The sequence below is a fragment of the Manacus vitellinus genome, unplaced genomic scaffold (genome assembly GCF_001715985.3).
Source record: "Manacus vitellinus isolate BGI_N305 unplaced genomic scaffold, ASM171598v3 scaffold_122_pilon, whole genome shotgun sequence".
Classification (NCBI taxonomy): Eukaryota; Metazoa; Chordata; class Aves; order Passeriformes; family Pipridae; genus Manacus; species Manacus vitellinus.
In genome coordinates this window covers 347,520-364,715 of record NW_021938909.1, presented here as the reverse complement: position 1 = coordinate 364,715, position 17,196 = coordinate 347,520, and the positions used below count along the sequence as shown (strand labels likewise).

Below are 17,196 nucleotides of genomic sequence, written 5' to 3'. Positions count from 1 at the left end.
GCCAGGGCCTCCCCACCCTCCCAGCCAGGAATTCCTCCAGTATCCAGGATGTGATGAACACAGGGTTGATGTGCTCTGCCCTGTGCCCTCCTTTCCCACGGGAACACCAGGATTCCCTGAGTGTCCTGCCTGGAAGCTCAGCACTCCTGCCAGGGGGAACCACCAGACCAGCTCCACCTCCTCCCTCAGAGGAGTTCTGCTCTGCTGTGACTGGGAAGAATGGAAGGAAGGCTTGGAACTTTCCAGAAGCTGCTGCAGCCCCCGGGGGAGCACAAGGGAGTGGCCCAGCAGGTCCCTGTGTGCACAAACTGCCCCTGTGGAGCAAGTGCAGGCTCCAGAGGGAAGCTGATGAATCCAGGACCAAGTGTGAGTCTGGGAAAGGGGGAGTGAACAGACCTCAACAGAATTTGCTTGGAAAAAAACAAAAAATATTCCCCCACTTGCTCTGACATTCCTTCAGCAGCTCGGTGTGTTTGGAAGAAAAAAGGGAATAAATAAAGGAAACCTTCAGAGAAACGAGTCATGTTTGTGAACTGATTACACTGATGGTGACCCACAGAAACAGAACCCACTTTTCCAAAGGGAAAGGTGACACTGTTCAGAACTGCTTTAGGATACAGCACATCCAGCAATGTTTTCTCCCTTTATGGATCCTGCTCAGGACCCCCCCCACGAACACCAGGAATTAGGACAGGAGTTAGAAGATGAACCTCACTCCCACTCGGGGTCCCCCACTGGTGCACCACATTAACCACTGCAGGACCCCAGGCCCTCAAACACTGAGATCCAAACTGGAATTCCAGGCAGTCTGAGGACACATCACCTCTCCAGGCAGTTAAATCCACCAAATGCAAACTGAAGTCAGAGTTCAGCAAACAAATTCCCCAAGCCCTTCACTTCCTCCCCCCCCAACACAGCTCTCCTGCTCCACCTCCCTGCTTTGTGGGGATCTCTGTCCCCCCAATGGCTGAGCATCCTCTAATTATGCATTAAATGAGACCCCAATTAACTGGCTGACACGGCTCCACCTCTGCTGAAGGGCCACAGCTCCTCCCCTGGCCACTGGACACAGCAAAGTCCCCAGGAAATGCCTCCAGGAATCAGCTCCAGTCAGAAATGGGCAATAATTTACAGCCACAACTCCACAGCCCTGCCAGTAGATAAAAAAAATTATAGAAACACAGAATATCCTGAGTTGGAAGTGACCCACCAGGATCAGAGTCCAACTCCTGGCCCTAGTGATGAAAACTATCCTTTTTTAATGTTAAAATGCTTTTTCTTAGGACAAAAAGGGAGCCCAAGCCTCAATCCTCAGTGCTACACTGATCAATTAATAACTGTTACACCACTTCAAGTGCCCAAATAACACACAACCTGGACTTTGCATTTCGTGGGTGGTTTGCATTCGTGTCCCTGAGAAAGATAACATGGATTCAGAACCCCTTCCTGTGGAATCATCCTCAACCACAGGATGGGACTCCACCTGAAGGCTCCCACAGGCCCCCCCATTCCTAAGAAACCCTGGGCACAGCCTGAGCACTCCTGGCTCTGCTGGATGTGGAACCTGGAAGAGCAGCAGTGCAGCAGGAGAAGGACTGGATTGGGTCCTGCCTTCTTCACCCACCAGCTCCTCCTGTTCCCAGAGCAGCCTCCTTTGTGCCCAATCCCAGGATGCTGCCTGGGGAGGACCCTGCCCTGCAAACCACAGCAGAGCTGCTGCTGCTCACCCCGAGTTCCAGATCCAACCCCACCTTCCAGCACACTCCTGCTCCTCAGGGAGCCGTGTCCACGAGCACAGAGCACACTCTGCTCCCATCTTCTCCCTAGGAAGTGTTTCACTGGGTTGTTTGGGGGTTTTTGTTGGGTTTTTTGGGGTGGTTGTTTGGGTTTGTTTGGTTGGGTTTTTTTAAAGCAGATCCCAGAGGGAGTTAAAGGCCCAGGAGAACACAGCTGCCCTTTGCATCCTGTCACTGAGGGCACAGAACCCCACAGAACCTCGAGCCAGGGGGAGGTTTGGGAAAGAGCTGATCAGAGCTGCTCCCTTCCCATGGCCCTGGGAACCCCTCCAGGGGGTGCAGAGGGAGAACCTCCCTCACACACCTGTTGATCCCTTTCCCAAACCTCTCATTTCCAGCCAGGAAAAGCTCCTTCCTCACCAGCACATCCCTGCTGGGTGTTCACAGTTCCGACTGTCTCCATCAAAGGCAACCTTTTGTTACAGCCTCAGATCAGCCTTTCTCATGTGCATCCTGCCTTAGCACTGATCAGATCCCCAAAGATTCCCACCTGGCCAGTGACTGCAATCTGAGCTCCCTGGCCCTCTGGACTGCTTGGCCATATGAAGTGGAAAAGCAAGGCAAAAGTGGAAAATCTTGGCAAAAACACTTCTATTTTTGATAATTCCAGGTTTTTGTGTTCGGTTTACACCAACTTTTATGGAAAATTCCACTTCAGCCTCCTATGCAAGCTCCCAGCCTGGAAGGTGTCTGCCCACCAGCTGATCCAGCACAGACCCAGCTGCACCACCTGCCAGACTGAGCAGCACAGCTCGTTATTCCTTTGGCCTGAAAGGTGGACACTGCCAGCATTCCTCAGCTCTACTCCTTGTCAGACCCCAGCTCAGTGTTCACTGGCAAAGATGAAGCTTGAGGAATTCAATTCCTAAAGCACACGAGTGCAGGATGCACCACACCCCGAGAGCAGCCAGAGAGAACCTGAGCAAGAGGGGACTGTTTCACTGTACACACAAATAGTATCAGGGTGGTATTAACACATAACTGCAACTCCTGGTGTAATCCTCCAAATCTTTGGCTCCCAGAAAACCCTGGTGATCCAGACAGAGGCAGAGGAGCAATCAGAGAGAACCAAGGCAAACACAACGGCAGTTTGGGACTTGGTTCGCTGAAGCTGATGCCAAAACTCACTGACTTCAACAAGATCAGGATCAAACCTTGCCTGAGCTGTCCCAATCCCAGTAAAGTAGTGATGGGTCTGCCACTGCAGTGCCAGGACTGTGCTGGCAGTGCCAGGACGTGGATCACAGGGTGCCCACTGTCACACCCCTCAGTGACAGCGAAGGCTCTCGGCAGCGCTGAGCTCTGAGCTGACAGACACAGATTGAACCCAACCTGCTGCACTTGGCACATGCACGACCACAGGGCTTTAAGGCACACTTCTGGCACTTTGCAATACTTGCACTGCTTTTCAGACTGTGCAGGTGACACAGGGGTGTCTGGGAACTTCTACCTTTCGGATCCAGGCCTGGGGGCCGCTGTTGGTGAGCTCGTCCGAGGACAGGATCTGTGCCCCAGTGCTGCCCGTGAACTGGCCAGGGATGGAGTTGGACTGGGCCCAGGCATCAATCTGCAAAGGCAAAAGCACAGGAGAGACCAAAATAAATGTCTGCACCTTCTCCTCTGCCACTCTCCATTGTTCCTCAGCACTTTTCATGCTGATTCCTCATTCAGATTCAGTTGTGAGCAGGTGCTCCCAAAAGCTCCCAAAGTCTGAGTGGTCACCCTGAAGCCTGAGCTCCAAGTCTAGTGAGTTTATGGTCTGCTTATCCTCAAAATCCAGTGCTAGGAAGTGCATGGTTTCACAAGTTCCTTATCCCAAAATTCGGTGTTGGGAAGCGCAAACCAAGGCAGGACTTTACGAGCCCATCAACCGCTTCCCAAACGTGTTTGCTCAAACAGGCCAGAGCGATGAGCTGGGATGGAAGGCAAGCCCTGATTTCCCCCCAGCTGCTCAGCTGCTGCTGGCAGCCCCTCCATACCTGCTCCTGTGCACGGTTCAACATGCACATGGCCTCCAGGTCGAAGGAGTTCTCGTTGAGCCGTTTCTGGGCCACCGCCCGGTCGTTCATGGCCGTGGTGATGTCCACACACTGGGGAGAAAGAGAGCACTTGTGAAGATACATCAGAGCACAGCAGTGTCCACTGGGGCTGGGAAAAGCTGCTGGAGAATAAGAGCTGCCAATACTGCAAAGTGGTTTTACACAATCAATAGTTTGTCTGATAAAGAAACAGGCAAGGCGGCAAAAATCCTGGGGCTGCTTAAATCCACACAGGGTGGGCTTTCCTAAGCAAATACAGACTCTAAGTGTAACATCACCTGTACACACTAAATATCCAACAAGTTGTTTTCTAAGAACTATTTTGGTCACAAAAAAATTTGCAGAGAAGCATTTTCCTGTTCAGTGTCATCTTCTTCACCAACAGAATCAAACAAGGGACAGGAGGAGAGGGAACGGCCTCCAGCTGTGCCAGGGGAGGCTCAGGTTGGACAGGAGGAGGAATTTCCTGCTGGAAAGGGTGGTCAGGCCTTGGCAGGGGCTGCCCAGGGAGGTTTGGAGTGCCCAGCCCTGGAGGTGTCCCAGGAAGGCCTGGCCGTGGCACTCAGTGCTCTGGGCTGGGGGACAAGGTGGGGATGGGGCACAGGGGGATCCATGGGCTGGGAGGGCTTTTCCAGCCTCAGGGATCCTGGGATTCTGTAAAACCAGGCTGGGAGCTCATAGAATTCATTGTTCTGGAAAGAGTTCTTTCCATCTGTGCTGCTGAACTACAATAAAATTTAAAGAAAAGTAAATCTGAAACTGTTGTGGAGTCCCCTGGGTGAGAACACAGGGTATGAAGGAGCTCACTGGAAACCTCCCCTCTGTGGGGTGAAAACATAACCAATTGTGGCTGGAGTACAGCTCTTGTCTAAAATCCTTGTGCCCTGCTCCTCAGAGGATGTGCATTTTATGGATCTTTCTGTCTGGAAAGGAGAAAGGGAAGGAATGGAATTTCCTTGGAGCTGTGACAGACACTGGTAGGGCTGGGACTGTTTGAGGCACAGGAGAAACCCAACAATCAGAGCAGCAGTTGGCACACACACCTCGAGGGGAAGGGGCATTTTAACTTCATTTTAATTGGCCCTATAAAACCCCTTTCTCTCCTTTGTTAGTCACCATCTCACACACTGTACAAAGCAGGAGGGACTCATTAAGGATTGACTCAGCTGAACCAAACAAACACAGTTAATCCACACCCCCTGGCCCAGGAACCAGGTCAAGAATTAACTAAATACTGAAAAGCAGTCAGAGACAGACATGGGGTTCTACAACTGCATCAAACACAAGGATTGGTTCTGTGCTCTGTTAAATCTGACTGAAGATGTGGGATTTTTGGTTGGAGTTCAGGACAAAGGGGTCTCTGTGGTGAAGGTCATTGCTGGAGCACCTGGCACTGACCAAGACAGGGTTCAAATCCCCCAAGTCCCAGTGTCCCTGGACTGACATCAGTGCTTATTTACTGTCACACAGAGCACAACCAAGGCACAAGAGCAATCAAAATATTATCTCAAATCCCCTCACACGTACATTAAAATGCCTGTTTCAAACACACACTGGCTGAGTCAATAAATTTCCCTCACATGCTCAAGTAATTCTTGAATTTTCTGTTTGTGAAACGAGTTCAGGAGATAGATAAGAGTTCTTCTACTCACCAAAAGCTTCAATCCAGCAATACACCCAGGCATGGGAGCAGCCCAGGAAAGCAGCCTGGCACCACTGCCATGCCAAACCTGGGTGTTAGTGCTTTACCAGACTGGGGCTCTCAGCACATCCCCTGGGCACTCAACTCCCAACACTTCCCAAAAGGCCAGGCACCAGCGTGGGGACCAGCAGGGCTTTGTGCTGTGCCAACACACTCCATGGCAGCTTTGGATCTCGAGCAAAAATACAAATCTCTGCTTGAAGTACGAGAAGTTGTTATTATTGAGTCAAGGCAAACGGTGGCAGTGCAGTGTTCCATCGTCCCCCAGAGCTCTGCCTGGCCAAGCCTCATCCTCCTCACCTTCCCCACCAATCACAAACCCTGGAGCAGGAAGGATGTGGCTGGCAGGGGACAGCAGGTTTTTCACCTGCTCTGGAGGTTCCCTGAGTGCATTTCCTGCCTTTTTACATCCCCTGAGCACCTCTGTCCAAGGCACCTGGGATGCTCCACCCTGGAATCCAACACTCAGCTCCACACTTCCCAACACAGCTCCTTCCTCACAGGTTCCTCTGCCTCCTACAGACATGCTGAGCCTCCACATTACTCCAGACCTTTTCCTCCATCTCCTGCCACCACAAACAACTATGCTAAGAGCCCACAGGGTTATTAACCAAGCTGTGATACACTGGCAGGCTCATTTCAGACTAATGCAGTAACTAAAAGCAGAGCAATGAAACCAGCTGGGTGGTTTGTCACGTCAGTCCAGACTCGTATCACAACTGTCACAATATTTCAGAATTAGGAACAATGAACGGAGGGAAATTACATGTGAAACTTTTTAAGGATCCAAGCACACTCCCCCAGGCAAGGAGCTGATCTGCCTCATGTTGCTCAAAGGGAGCCATTTCCACCTCAGAGTCCCCACAAACATTTTAAAAAATCGGGCAGAGAAGCAACTCTGTTACCTGTCAGACTCCCTGGAGGAACACACAGCAATTCTGCTACTGTTTGCCACTTAAGCCTTGCCAAACCCAAGAGATGGGACACTCTGAGCTAACGCCCCCTGAAATCACCCTTAACACAAACCAAGTTAAGGTAAATGCAAATAAAAATATTTATTTACAAATATAAAAGCAGACAACATAGTTACAGGCATTTATAAACATACACAGGACAGAAAGGAAAGTTGTGGTTCACATATTTACTCCAGTGAAACCGGGAATGACCTTCTGCACAAACATCTCAGGGTTTGCCTCACTAGTGGTGCCTGAGAGCCCAAACTGAGGGAACAAGGAATCGGGTGCCTGACCATCAAACTCCCAGGTATCCCATAAAAATGTTGGGGAAGTTACACACTCTGGGCTTTTGGTGCTGTAAAACACCCAGAAGAAAACTCCTTCCGTGCTTCAATTGTGCAGTACCAGAAAGTTCTTGAAAAACAAAACACACCAAGTGAAGAGATGGTTTTGTCAGAAACAGATGGAAGGGTTTTGGTTTTGGCTTTGGAGGGGGTGAGAACGAGGCTTCAAGTGCATTGAGGTAACAGCAACTTAAAGAAATTAACATCTGTCTTAAATATTTAATTTACTTAATTACAAAACCCCCACAAAATGTTCTCTGGAAGAAATTTCAAGGGGAAAAACATTTGCTCTGTATTTTTTTGTTTATCATCCACACAATTAGATTGTCCTTTGGAAGGTCAAGTGCAAAACAGCCATGTGAGCAAACCTGCCTGGAAAGCTGGAAAATCAATAAACACATCCCGAGGAGATGGTGGTTTTAAAAGCACTTACAATTTTCAATGGATTACATTCCAGTGTGATGTTGTTACTCTAAGATCAGTGGGATAATTTAAGTAGCATTACATACATTACTGTCAAAGTCTCCAGGTGTTAATTAACCTCTGCAGGAAACTCAGCAAGGAACTTTTTTTATCTCTTCCAGCTAAAGTTTCAATTCCCTGGAGCCCAAGGAGTCCCAGCTGACCAAAGGCCAGGGGTGGGACAGGCTTCTGCTCCCAGCTCTGCCCCCAGGAGCATCCCCGATGCAGAGCTCACATCCCCAGCTCACTCAGCTCTTAGGTCCCACCTTTTTAAGTGCCTTTTTCGTTTTCCCAGACTGCATTTTGGTCCCCGAGTGCCCAGGTAATGGTTTTGGCTTTCTGATGTGATAGGCTCTCCTTGCCTTGCTTACCTCAATGGCTGGTTTGGGGAACACATCGTCCTTGCCGTCGTCTTTGCCGCCCTTGTCAACGGGAACCCACTCTCCATAGACACTGTCTGCCTCCTTCTTCCTGTGCTGGGACCCAGAGGACACAGGGAACTCCTTGGACAGGCTGACCTGGTTTTTTGGTTGGGGGGGTGGTGCTGGTTTTATGCTGGGAGTCTGAAAGGCAGAAAATGGCAGAGTTCAGACCTGCAAACACGCAGGACTCCCAAAGTGATTCCCTGCAAACACTTGGGGTTCAGCTGCCACAGAACACTCACCCTTCTTATTATGGAACAATGAGCTACAATAATTATAATAAACCAACCCACATGTGAGCAACAAATTGCACTGTAAGAGAAGATGAGAAATCACTGAAACCAACTTCAGTGGCCCCAAACCTCCCAACCCTCCCTTCTCCCAGCTGAGCCCAGCACAAAGAGAACAACCCTCATCTGCCACACAGGTATTTGGCAGGGAAAGCTCCAAGGGAAAAGTCCTGGGCAGCCAAAACACTGGCTGTGATCAAAAGCTTTGCAAGACCAGACAGAGCACTTCTCAGCATCTAGCTTTCCCATTTTGGGTTATTTTTCAGAGCAGCAGGAATTTCCAAGCACATTCCATCTACAGCCTTGTTTTCCTCAGACACTGCTGGCAATTCCTGAAGAACCTGCACAGATCTCTGCCAGGTTCCCTCCCAAGAGGCAAACACAGGTGGCAATGTGGGATAATACTGGATAAACTCCTAGGAATATGGATGGGAATAGCTGTCAGACTGGAATGGAGAAAGAACAACACTAAAAGGGTCAAAAATGTGGCCAACAGGCAGAGCAACTCATCACCACCACAGAACATTCCTCTCCAGAGCCCAGAAGAATTCCAAGGTTTCTTGAGTTTCACTGTACCCCTTTCTAACAGTACTATATAAAATCTCTTTCTACCTTACACATGTAAATATGTATTACTGCTTATTTTGTGCACACCACAAGGTATTTATACACAAGAATAGCATTGTTATTTCTACTGTTCCTTCTAATATAATAATCTAATGTTATTTCTATTTTCACTGAGCCTACTAAATACTTTTCTAGTGCTTTATACCCTGCAAAACCAGAACAGACTTTCATGGGCACAAAAAAAACCAACCAAACAAACAAAACTAAAACTGGAAAACCCCCCCACCTAAAAAACCCCAAACATCAACAAACCAAGAGAAGTTAAACAAAGCTAATTGATGCTTCAAAGCATTTCAGTCCCAGATGCACTTCAACAAACACTCCCCATATCACCAAGATTATCAATTTAACCTTGGTGAATCTGGGAGTGTTTCTTTAAATTGACAGAGAAACACTCCCCATTTCACCAAGATCATCACCCCCTGCCGTATTTCTGTAAAAGAACTTGCATTATTTAAAAAGAACCACGGTTTAAAGCACTGAAAAGTCAAGCAGTACTCACACTTAAATTGAAGAAGATAGGTTTGGGCTCGCTGAGCTTGAAAGGATGGTTGTAGAAAGGCCGCTCCTCCTCCTCCTCGTCCGACACGTGGGGTTTGTTCACGATCACGTCGTCTGTGCTCTGGGCAATCTTCTTGCATTTCTGAAAAGGGAATGTCAGCTCTGAGCAAACCTGCACCTTGCACCCAAACACACAGAGAACATTTCTAGCAAAAAACATGGTTTTCTTTTCTGAAGACAAGGAAACCTTCCAGCGAGGGCACCAATAGAGGGACTTGGGATGTGCCACACAAATTATCCAACACCAGGCACTCACTGGGTGCTGACTCGGGACCTCGTCAGGAGCCACAGCTTCCAGATTCCTTCTGGAATATTGTGGGGTTGGCCAGGGATGCAGGACATCCCCATTTCATTGAATACAGAACACAGAGGTGCTGTGGGGATACCACAGTCAAACTGGGGAAACCTCCACAGGAGGAAACAAAAAAGAGAGGAAAAAAAGGACAAAAGACAAAAAGAGTTTCCAGAAAGGCCATAATTTTGTGATTCTTTCCTGATTTCCCAGCACCTGGACTGATTCTGTGGCCAGTTTTGACTCAACAGAAGAGAAACATCATCCAGCAGATTCCCAGAGTTGTAAGCTAAAGGAGGGGCAGGTTTGGGGCTTCCAGATCAGCACAAACTACTTTGGATCTTGGTCAGGGGACGTGAAAACCACTCCAGGTGTGAGCACAGGGCACCTGCACCACCCCAGCTTTGGACTGTCCCTCTGCTGCCCCCAGCCCAGGGACAGTCCAAAGTCCAGTTCTCAGCACCTGGACATTGCCTCATCTCAGATGTTATTTCCAGAACTGTCACACTGATGATGCAATTAAAAAAAACCCCACATAAAAGCACTTCTGTATTCCAAATTCTCTCCAGTTTCTGGGGGAAGTGTCCAAGGCCAGGTTGGACGGGGCTTGGAGCAACCTGGGCTGGTGGAAGGTGTCCCTGCCCATGGCAGGGGTGGCACTGGATGGGCTTTAAGGTCCCTTCCAACCCAAATCATCCTACGATTTCAAAACAACACCAGAATCAAAAACTGGAAGTGAAAGCTTTGGGTTTCATGAACAGGAGTGCAGGGACAGACACCAATTTGTACCAAATGAGAACAGAATCAGAACTAAACAAAAAAAAAAAAAAAAAGGCAAAATAATTGGATTTCATGCATTTCCATGGAATTAAAAATGTCAGTTTTAATGACTCAAAACAGACTTGTGTCCAGAATAAGGGCTCAAAAGAGTGGTGAGGCCTTGGCAGGGGCTGCCCAGGGAGGTTTGGAGTGCCCAGCCCTGGAGGTGTCCCAGGAAGGCCTGGCCGTGGCACTCAGTGCTCTGGGCTGGGGGACAAGGTGGGGATGGGGCACAGGGGGGATCCATGGGCTGGGAGGGCTTTTCCAGCCTGGACAATTCTGTGATTCCAAACCCAAAGCAGCTCCCACGTGACCCGAGCACACAGTGCCACGGTGCCCACACTCCCCCAAAGCCCAGCTTGGCTACGCTCAGGTTCAGCCAGTGCTGCTGCTCTCCCTCACCTCCGTGAGCTCCTTCAGGGTGTCCCGGGAGGATTTCTGGTTGGCTTTGTCGTCCTTCTTCTGGGACAGCAGAGGCATCAGGCTGGGGGGCAGGGGCACCCCGGACTTCGCACACATGGCGGCCGCGTTGGCTTTGGCGATTTCCAGGAGCTGGGCCTTGTCTGAGGAGAGGCATTTTGGTAAAGGAGAGTGAGTATTTTACACAGGTTCTTCTTTTAATAATAAAGAAGCGTTTCTGGCAAACTGGACAAGATTTTACCCACACCATGCTTTTATTATGTTCTGTGGAAATCACTGCTTGTGTAGAACACAATTACGTGCAAAACTGTTAATGAAACAGTAATTTGCTCTATTAGGGAGTCCTGTGGCCCTGGCAGGGAAACAGGGCATGGAAATAAATTAAGCCTCCTGCCAGTTTGCAAATAAATGAGTTACCACCTTCTGGTACTGGCAGGCTCCCAAGGCAACTCTGAGTCAGGACTAGGAGGATCAGAAACTCCAGTCTGCAACAGGAGGTTCCTCACACACTGTACAAGAGCTCGGCCCCAAATTCAAACCTTCTTTCTCCTTCTGTAACTCACTATCCAAGGAAACCCCATGGCCTCTCTTCCCCCAAGCACAGAGAAAAGATGCAGCTCATTAGGAATTTTTCTCTGCTGAGTCTGGGATTATTTTCAGAAACAAGTCTCCCTTTCCTAGAAGTTCTTACCATGGGAAAGAGGCAAGACAGAGTCCTGGGAACAGCCAACAACAGAGCTTGGGACTCTCCAGTTGGCACCTAACCGACCTTTCAGGCCCAACCTGTTCTCAGGAAAACGAGAAATTCCCAAGTTTCTTATGTCCAATTACTTGGCCTTCACCAACTCTTACCCTGCACAGTGCTCCTCAAGGCTGCTGCACACCACCTTTGCACACAAGCTCCAGAGCCCAGGTACAACCTGCTGCAAGGACACTTCCATCCAAATGGAGAGCGGCGATTCCACTCCAACGTGGAAGTTCCTACTGGAAGTCACTGCCTAAAACTAACACGCAGAACGACTTCCAAGGAATCCCTTCTGACCACTGCAGGGACATGTTAAAGCCAGGCTGTGCAGACCGACCCACCCTCGCCCGTCCCGGAGCTACCGAAAATGAGCCCTCACTCACCCAGGTCTGTGAGACGTTTCGGGGACCTGCTGGAGAACTCGGAGGACCTGGAGCGGCGGCGATCGGGTGACCTGCTGTATCGCCTTCGCCCTGAAGACCTCGACCGCCGCAGCCGGATCGGGGACCTGCTGGAGCTCCGTCTCCTCCCTCGGGATCTCGATCTCCTCTGCCGAAGAGGCGTCCGACTCCTGCTCCGTAATCGGAGCGATATCCTACGATCTCTGGAATCCGATCTCCTCCTCCTTCTCTCGGTAGATCTGGATCTATTTCTCTGAGACCTCTTGCGCCTGTCCCTGGATAAGGAGCGTCGCCTTCGGGATGCTGACCGCGACCTGCTCCTCCTCCTGTGCCTTGACCGGGACAAGGAGCTGGACCGGGAGCGGCGGTTGGATTTGGATCGCGAGGCTCTTCTCCGTGTCGCTGACCTGGAGCGATTCCGCCTGGAGCGAGAGTCTGTGTCGTATCTCTTGGATCTGCGCTGAGAGGACCTGGAGCGCCTGCTCCTGGACCTCCGAGAAGACTCTTTGTCCGCTGCCTTCTCCACGGATTTGGACTGACTCCTCTGGCGAGCGGTGGACCTGGAGCGCCGGCGCCGGGACCTCCGGGTGGACTCCTTGTCTGCTGTCTTCTCCACGGACGTGGACTGGCTCCTTTGGTGAGCAGTGGACCTGGAGCGTCTCCGTCGGTACCTCCGGGTGGTCTCTTTGTCCGCCGCTTTCTCAACGGACGTGGATCGGCTCTTCTGGAGGGCGGGAGACTGTGAGCGCCTGCTGACAGATCTCTGGGGAGACTCTTTGTCGGACGCTTTATCAACAGATTTGGATCTGGATTTCTCACGTTCAGAAGACTCGGAACGTCTACTTTCAGGGACAAAGGAAGAGTCCTGTTCCTCCGACTGCTCCAGAGGCATGGAATCCTGCTTATCTTCATCTGCCAAAGAGGGTTCTGCATCCTCACCCTCCTCTTCCCCGCTGGAAGACTCCGACTCATGCTCCTCTGATGACGTGGAGTCTCTTTGTTCAGCTGTCAAGGAGGGCTCCGCATCATCTCCTTCTTCTTCCCCAGTGGTAGACCTGGACTCAGCCCCATCGGGGGATGCAGAACGTCTATGCTCAGCTGTCAAAGAGGGCTCCACATCCTCTGCTTCTTCACCAGCGTCAGACCTTGACTCCTGCTCGTCCGACGACGTGGAATCTCTTCGCTCAGCTGCCGAGGAGGGCTCCACGTCCTCTGCATCCTCTCCAGCAGTAGATCTCGACTCATGATCATCTGAAGATGTGGAGTGCCTACGTTCAGCTGTCAAAGAGAGCTCCTGATCCTCTGCTTCTTCACCTACAGATGACCTGGACTCGCGTCCGTCAGGAGACACAGAACGTCTGTGTTCGGCTGTCAAATCCTCTGTTTCTTCACCAGCTGTGGACTCACGGTCATCAGAAGACGTGGAGTGTCTACGTTCAGCCGTCACAGAGGCCTCCCCATCTTCCCCATCCTCCCCAGCAGTGGACCTCGACTCGTGCTCGTCAGAGGATATGGAGTCTCTTCGTTCAGCTGTCAAGGAGGGTTCTGCATCCTCTGCCTCTTCCCCAGTGGTTGACCTTGACTCGTGCTCATCAGAAGACACGGAGCATCTACGTTCTGTTGTCAAAGGCTGCTCCAGATCCTCTGCTTCTTCACCCGCGCTTGACTCCTGCTCTTCAGGGGAGGTGGAACGTCTCTCCACATCATCCATTTCTTCATCTATGGCAGATTTCCGGTCGTGGCCCTCGGGGGACACAGACCGCCTGTGTTCAGAAGTCAAAGAGGACTCCAGACCCTCTTCCTCCATGGGAGATTTCAGCTCATGACCCTCCTGATAGGAGGATGTGGAATATCTACGTTCAGATCTCAAAGAGGGCTCCAGATCCCCAGTTTCTTCTCCAGGGCCTGATCTCACACTGTAGCCGTCCGGAGACACAGAGCGCTCACCTTCAGGCAGTAAAGAAGGCATTGCGTGGTCCACTTTCTCAACAGGGATGGATTTCAAATCCCTGTCATCAGGGGACATGGAGGCTCTGTCGTTCAGTGCCAAAGGTTCAAGGTCATCTGCTTTTCCAACACTGGTGAATCTCAACTCTTGCTCATCGGGAGATGCTCCATGTTCATTGTCAGGTGCTGGAGAAAGCTCCTGCCCAGCTGCTTTCTGAAGAGGGGGGAATCTCACCTCCTGGCTCTCGAAAAACAAATGGTCACGTTCAGATGCCAAAGCAGAATCCCCACCCTCTGCTCTCTCAGTGTGAGTTACTCGTGGTTCGTACTCCTCGGGGGACAGAGCGTGTTCGTTTTCAGATGTCACAGAAGGTTCCTTGGCCTCTATTCTTTCAGCTGGGCTGGACTGCAGCTCCTGACCTTCAGGGGACATGGGACACTCACCCTCAGACAAAGACAACTCCTGCACCTCTGTTTTTCCAACAGCTGCAGGCTGCAACTCCCGGCTGTCGGTGGATATTGAACTTTCACTTTCAGATTCCTCCCCTTCTTCTTTCTCAGCGGGACTGGATCTCAAATCTCGCCTTTCAGGGGACACATCGTACTCGTTTTCAGACAGCAGAGAACACTCCTGCACCTCTGGTGTCTCATTGTAAGCGTGGAGCAGCTCCAGTCCCCCGGGAGATGCAGTGTAGCAGCTGTCTGGGATGGGGGAGGGCTCCTGCACTGCCGTGTTCCCAGCGAGGCCAGGCTGTAAACCCTGGCCCCGAGGGAAGATGGAATATTCACTGCCAGGTGGCAGAGAAGGCTCCTGCACCTCTTTTTCAGCTGGGCTGGCCATCACCTCCTGGCCCTGAGGAGACACCCCAGGCAGCACAGAGCACTCCTGCCCCTCTGGTTTTGCAGCCAGGGAAGATGGCAACGTGTGATGTTCAGCAGCCACAGCATAGTCACTGTCGGGTACCACGGCAGCCTCCTGCACCTCTGCCCTTTCGGGAGAGCTGGACCTCAACTCCTGGTGCAGCCAGGACACGGTGCATTCGCTGTCAGAGCCCAGGGCAGGCTCTTCCATCTGGGCCTTCTCAGCAGAGGGTGCCTGCAGCTCCTGGCTCTCGGCAGACACCAAACTTCTCTCCTCAGCCATCTGGTAAAGCTTCCGCAGCTCTGTCTTCTCCGCAGGGGTTGATGTCAGCTCTGGGCCATCGAGCCCTATCATGTGTTCATTGTCGGACACTCCAGAAGGCTCCTCTACCTCAGCTCTTCCAAAAGGGGTGGATGTCACCTCGTGACCATCAGAGGCAACTGAACATCTGCTTTCCTGCACCTGTATTTCATCGTGGGCAGACCCCAGCCTGTAGCTGTCAGGGGAAGCGAGGACTTTCGGTTCAGATGAATTCAGCACCTCCACTTTTTCAGCAGGGACAGGTCTCAGTTCATGGTTATCGGGCAACAGGACAACCCCCTCTTCTGATGGCAGAGCAGTCGCTGGGGGCTGCAGTTTTTCAGGTGTGCTCACTGATTCACCATCAGCAGACACAGAGAACCCACCTTCCAGCGAGAGAGGAGACTTATGGATCTCCACTTTATCAACTGCAGCAGATGCCAGTTTATAGCCTTCGGGGAACACAGAGCACCTGAGCTCAGACGCCACTGACAGTTCTGCACCTTCTGTGCTCTCAAAAGAATTGTACTTTGCTTTGTGGCCATCGTGGCACACGGAAATCCCACTCTTGGAGAGCACCAAAGATCCTGCACCATCTATTTTTCCAGCAGGCAGGTATCTCGACTCGTGCATTTCTGAAGATCTGGAGCAATCAACCTCAAGGACTTGGGGAAGCGTTGGGCCATCCAAACCTTTGTCAACAGATGATCTGGACTCATGAACTTTAAAAGAGGACACTGAAACAAGGTCATCAGAGATCTCAACAGAACCACACACAGACGTGAGGGAAACATCTGCAGCCTTGACTTTTTCAACAGATAAATATCTTTGTTCATTTCCATCCGGGGACTTGAAGGACTCGCCTACAGACAACGAAGGTTGGTCTACTGGTGTAGCAAAGCAGGATCCTGATCCACGTCCATCAGGAGACATGAAGTATCCACTGTCAGAAGCCAGAGAAGGCTCCTGGCCATCAGGGATTGCAGGGTGGGTCCCTTCAGGTGCCAGGGAAGGCCTCTGAGCTTCCACTGCTCCGGGGCTGGCAGCCAGCTGGGAGGATCCATGTTCAGGTCCTTGCAGAAACTGGGGGAGCTCTGTTTGCTCACCAGGGATATGTCGCGAGTCAGGACCATCAGACGAGTTGGAGAGTGTGCCTTCGGGTGGCACAGAAGAGCCCTGAGCTTCCACACTTCCAGAGGATGAGGAGATAGTCTTGTAGTCACTTAGAAGTGACGGAGGAAGCTCTGGACCTTCTACTTCTCTGAGAGGGGTAGTCCTGGATACATCTCCGTGGGATGTGGAGAGATGGAATTCTGCTGCTGAAGAAGTTTCTGCATCTCTCCTTTTTTCAACAGATGAGGATCTTGACTTGGGTGTGGAATATGGAAGTTCAGGTAGCGGTGAAGACTCCAGAGCCTCTGCTTTTTCAGCTGATCCATTTTCAGACGTCATAGAAAGCTCTGAATCCTGTGTTTTTTCCACAGACATGGATCTCAATTCCTGGTTGTCTGGGGTTTTGGAGGTATCCATTTCAGACATGGCAGAAGACTGCAGATCTGTTTTTTCAACAGATGAGGAACTTTCTTCAAGGTTATCAGACGTTTTGGAAAATCCACTTCCATACGACGGTGGCAGCTCTGGGCCGTTTATTCCTTGCTCGGACAAAGACATTGACATGGGACCATTGGAAGATTTGCCTTCGCTTCCAACAGAAGACTCAGGAACATTTTCAAGACTTTTGGTTGACTCCTGAAGTTCAGATGACTCTGCGTGTTTGCTGGACTTTGCTGACAACTTATTCTCTCTTTTTTCTACAGATTTGGACCTTGACTTGACGCTGTCAGAAGACTTGGAACGTTTCCGTTTGGACTTTTTTGAAGATTCCTTGCGCTTTTTTTCAACAGACCTGGACCTGGACTTGTAACGTTCGGAAGATTTTGAGCGGCGACGCTTGGATTTACGGGAGGACTCCTTCTTTTTTTCCACCGATTTGGATCTCGACTTGTACCGGTCCGAGGACTTGGAGCGCTGACGTTTAGACTTCCGCGACGATTGCTTCCGATCTCTCTTTTCTACTGACCTGGACCTAGACTTGTAGCGGTCCGAGGACTTGGAGCGTTGTCGTTTCGACCTCCGCACAGACGCCTTCCGACCTCTTTTCTCTACGGACCGTGACCTGGATTTTGACCGATCAGAGGAACCAGACCGATG

The 17,196-nt window shown here is 50.8% G+C and overlaps 1 protein-coding gene across 1 annotated transcript in view; it reads right to left on the bottom strand.

Annotated features, from left to right (window-relative positions):
• SON (SON DNA binding protein) overlaps nucleotides 1–17,196 on the bottom strand; it is a 36,287-nt gene that overhangs the window by 9,267 nt on the left and 9,824 nt on the right. The window contains exons 3-8 of the mRNA XM_029965891.1: nucleotides 11,859–17,194; nucleotides 10,713–10,873; nucleotides 9,141–9,281; nucleotides 7,671–7,862; nucleotides 3,776–3,886; nucleotides 3,247–3,363 (exon numbers count right to left, since the gene is read on the bottom strand). Of these exons, the coding sequence (XP_029821751.1) occupies nucleotides 3,247–3,363; nucleotides 3,776–3,886; nucleotides 7,671–7,862; nucleotides 9,141–9,281; nucleotides 10,713–10,873; nucleotides 11,859–17,194 (6,058 nt within the window). The remainder of the gene's footprint in view (nucleotides 1–3,246; nucleotides 3,364–3,775; nucleotides 3,887–7,670; nucleotides 7,863–9,140; nucleotides 9,282–10,712; nucleotides 10,874–11,858; nucleotides 17,195–17,196) is intronic.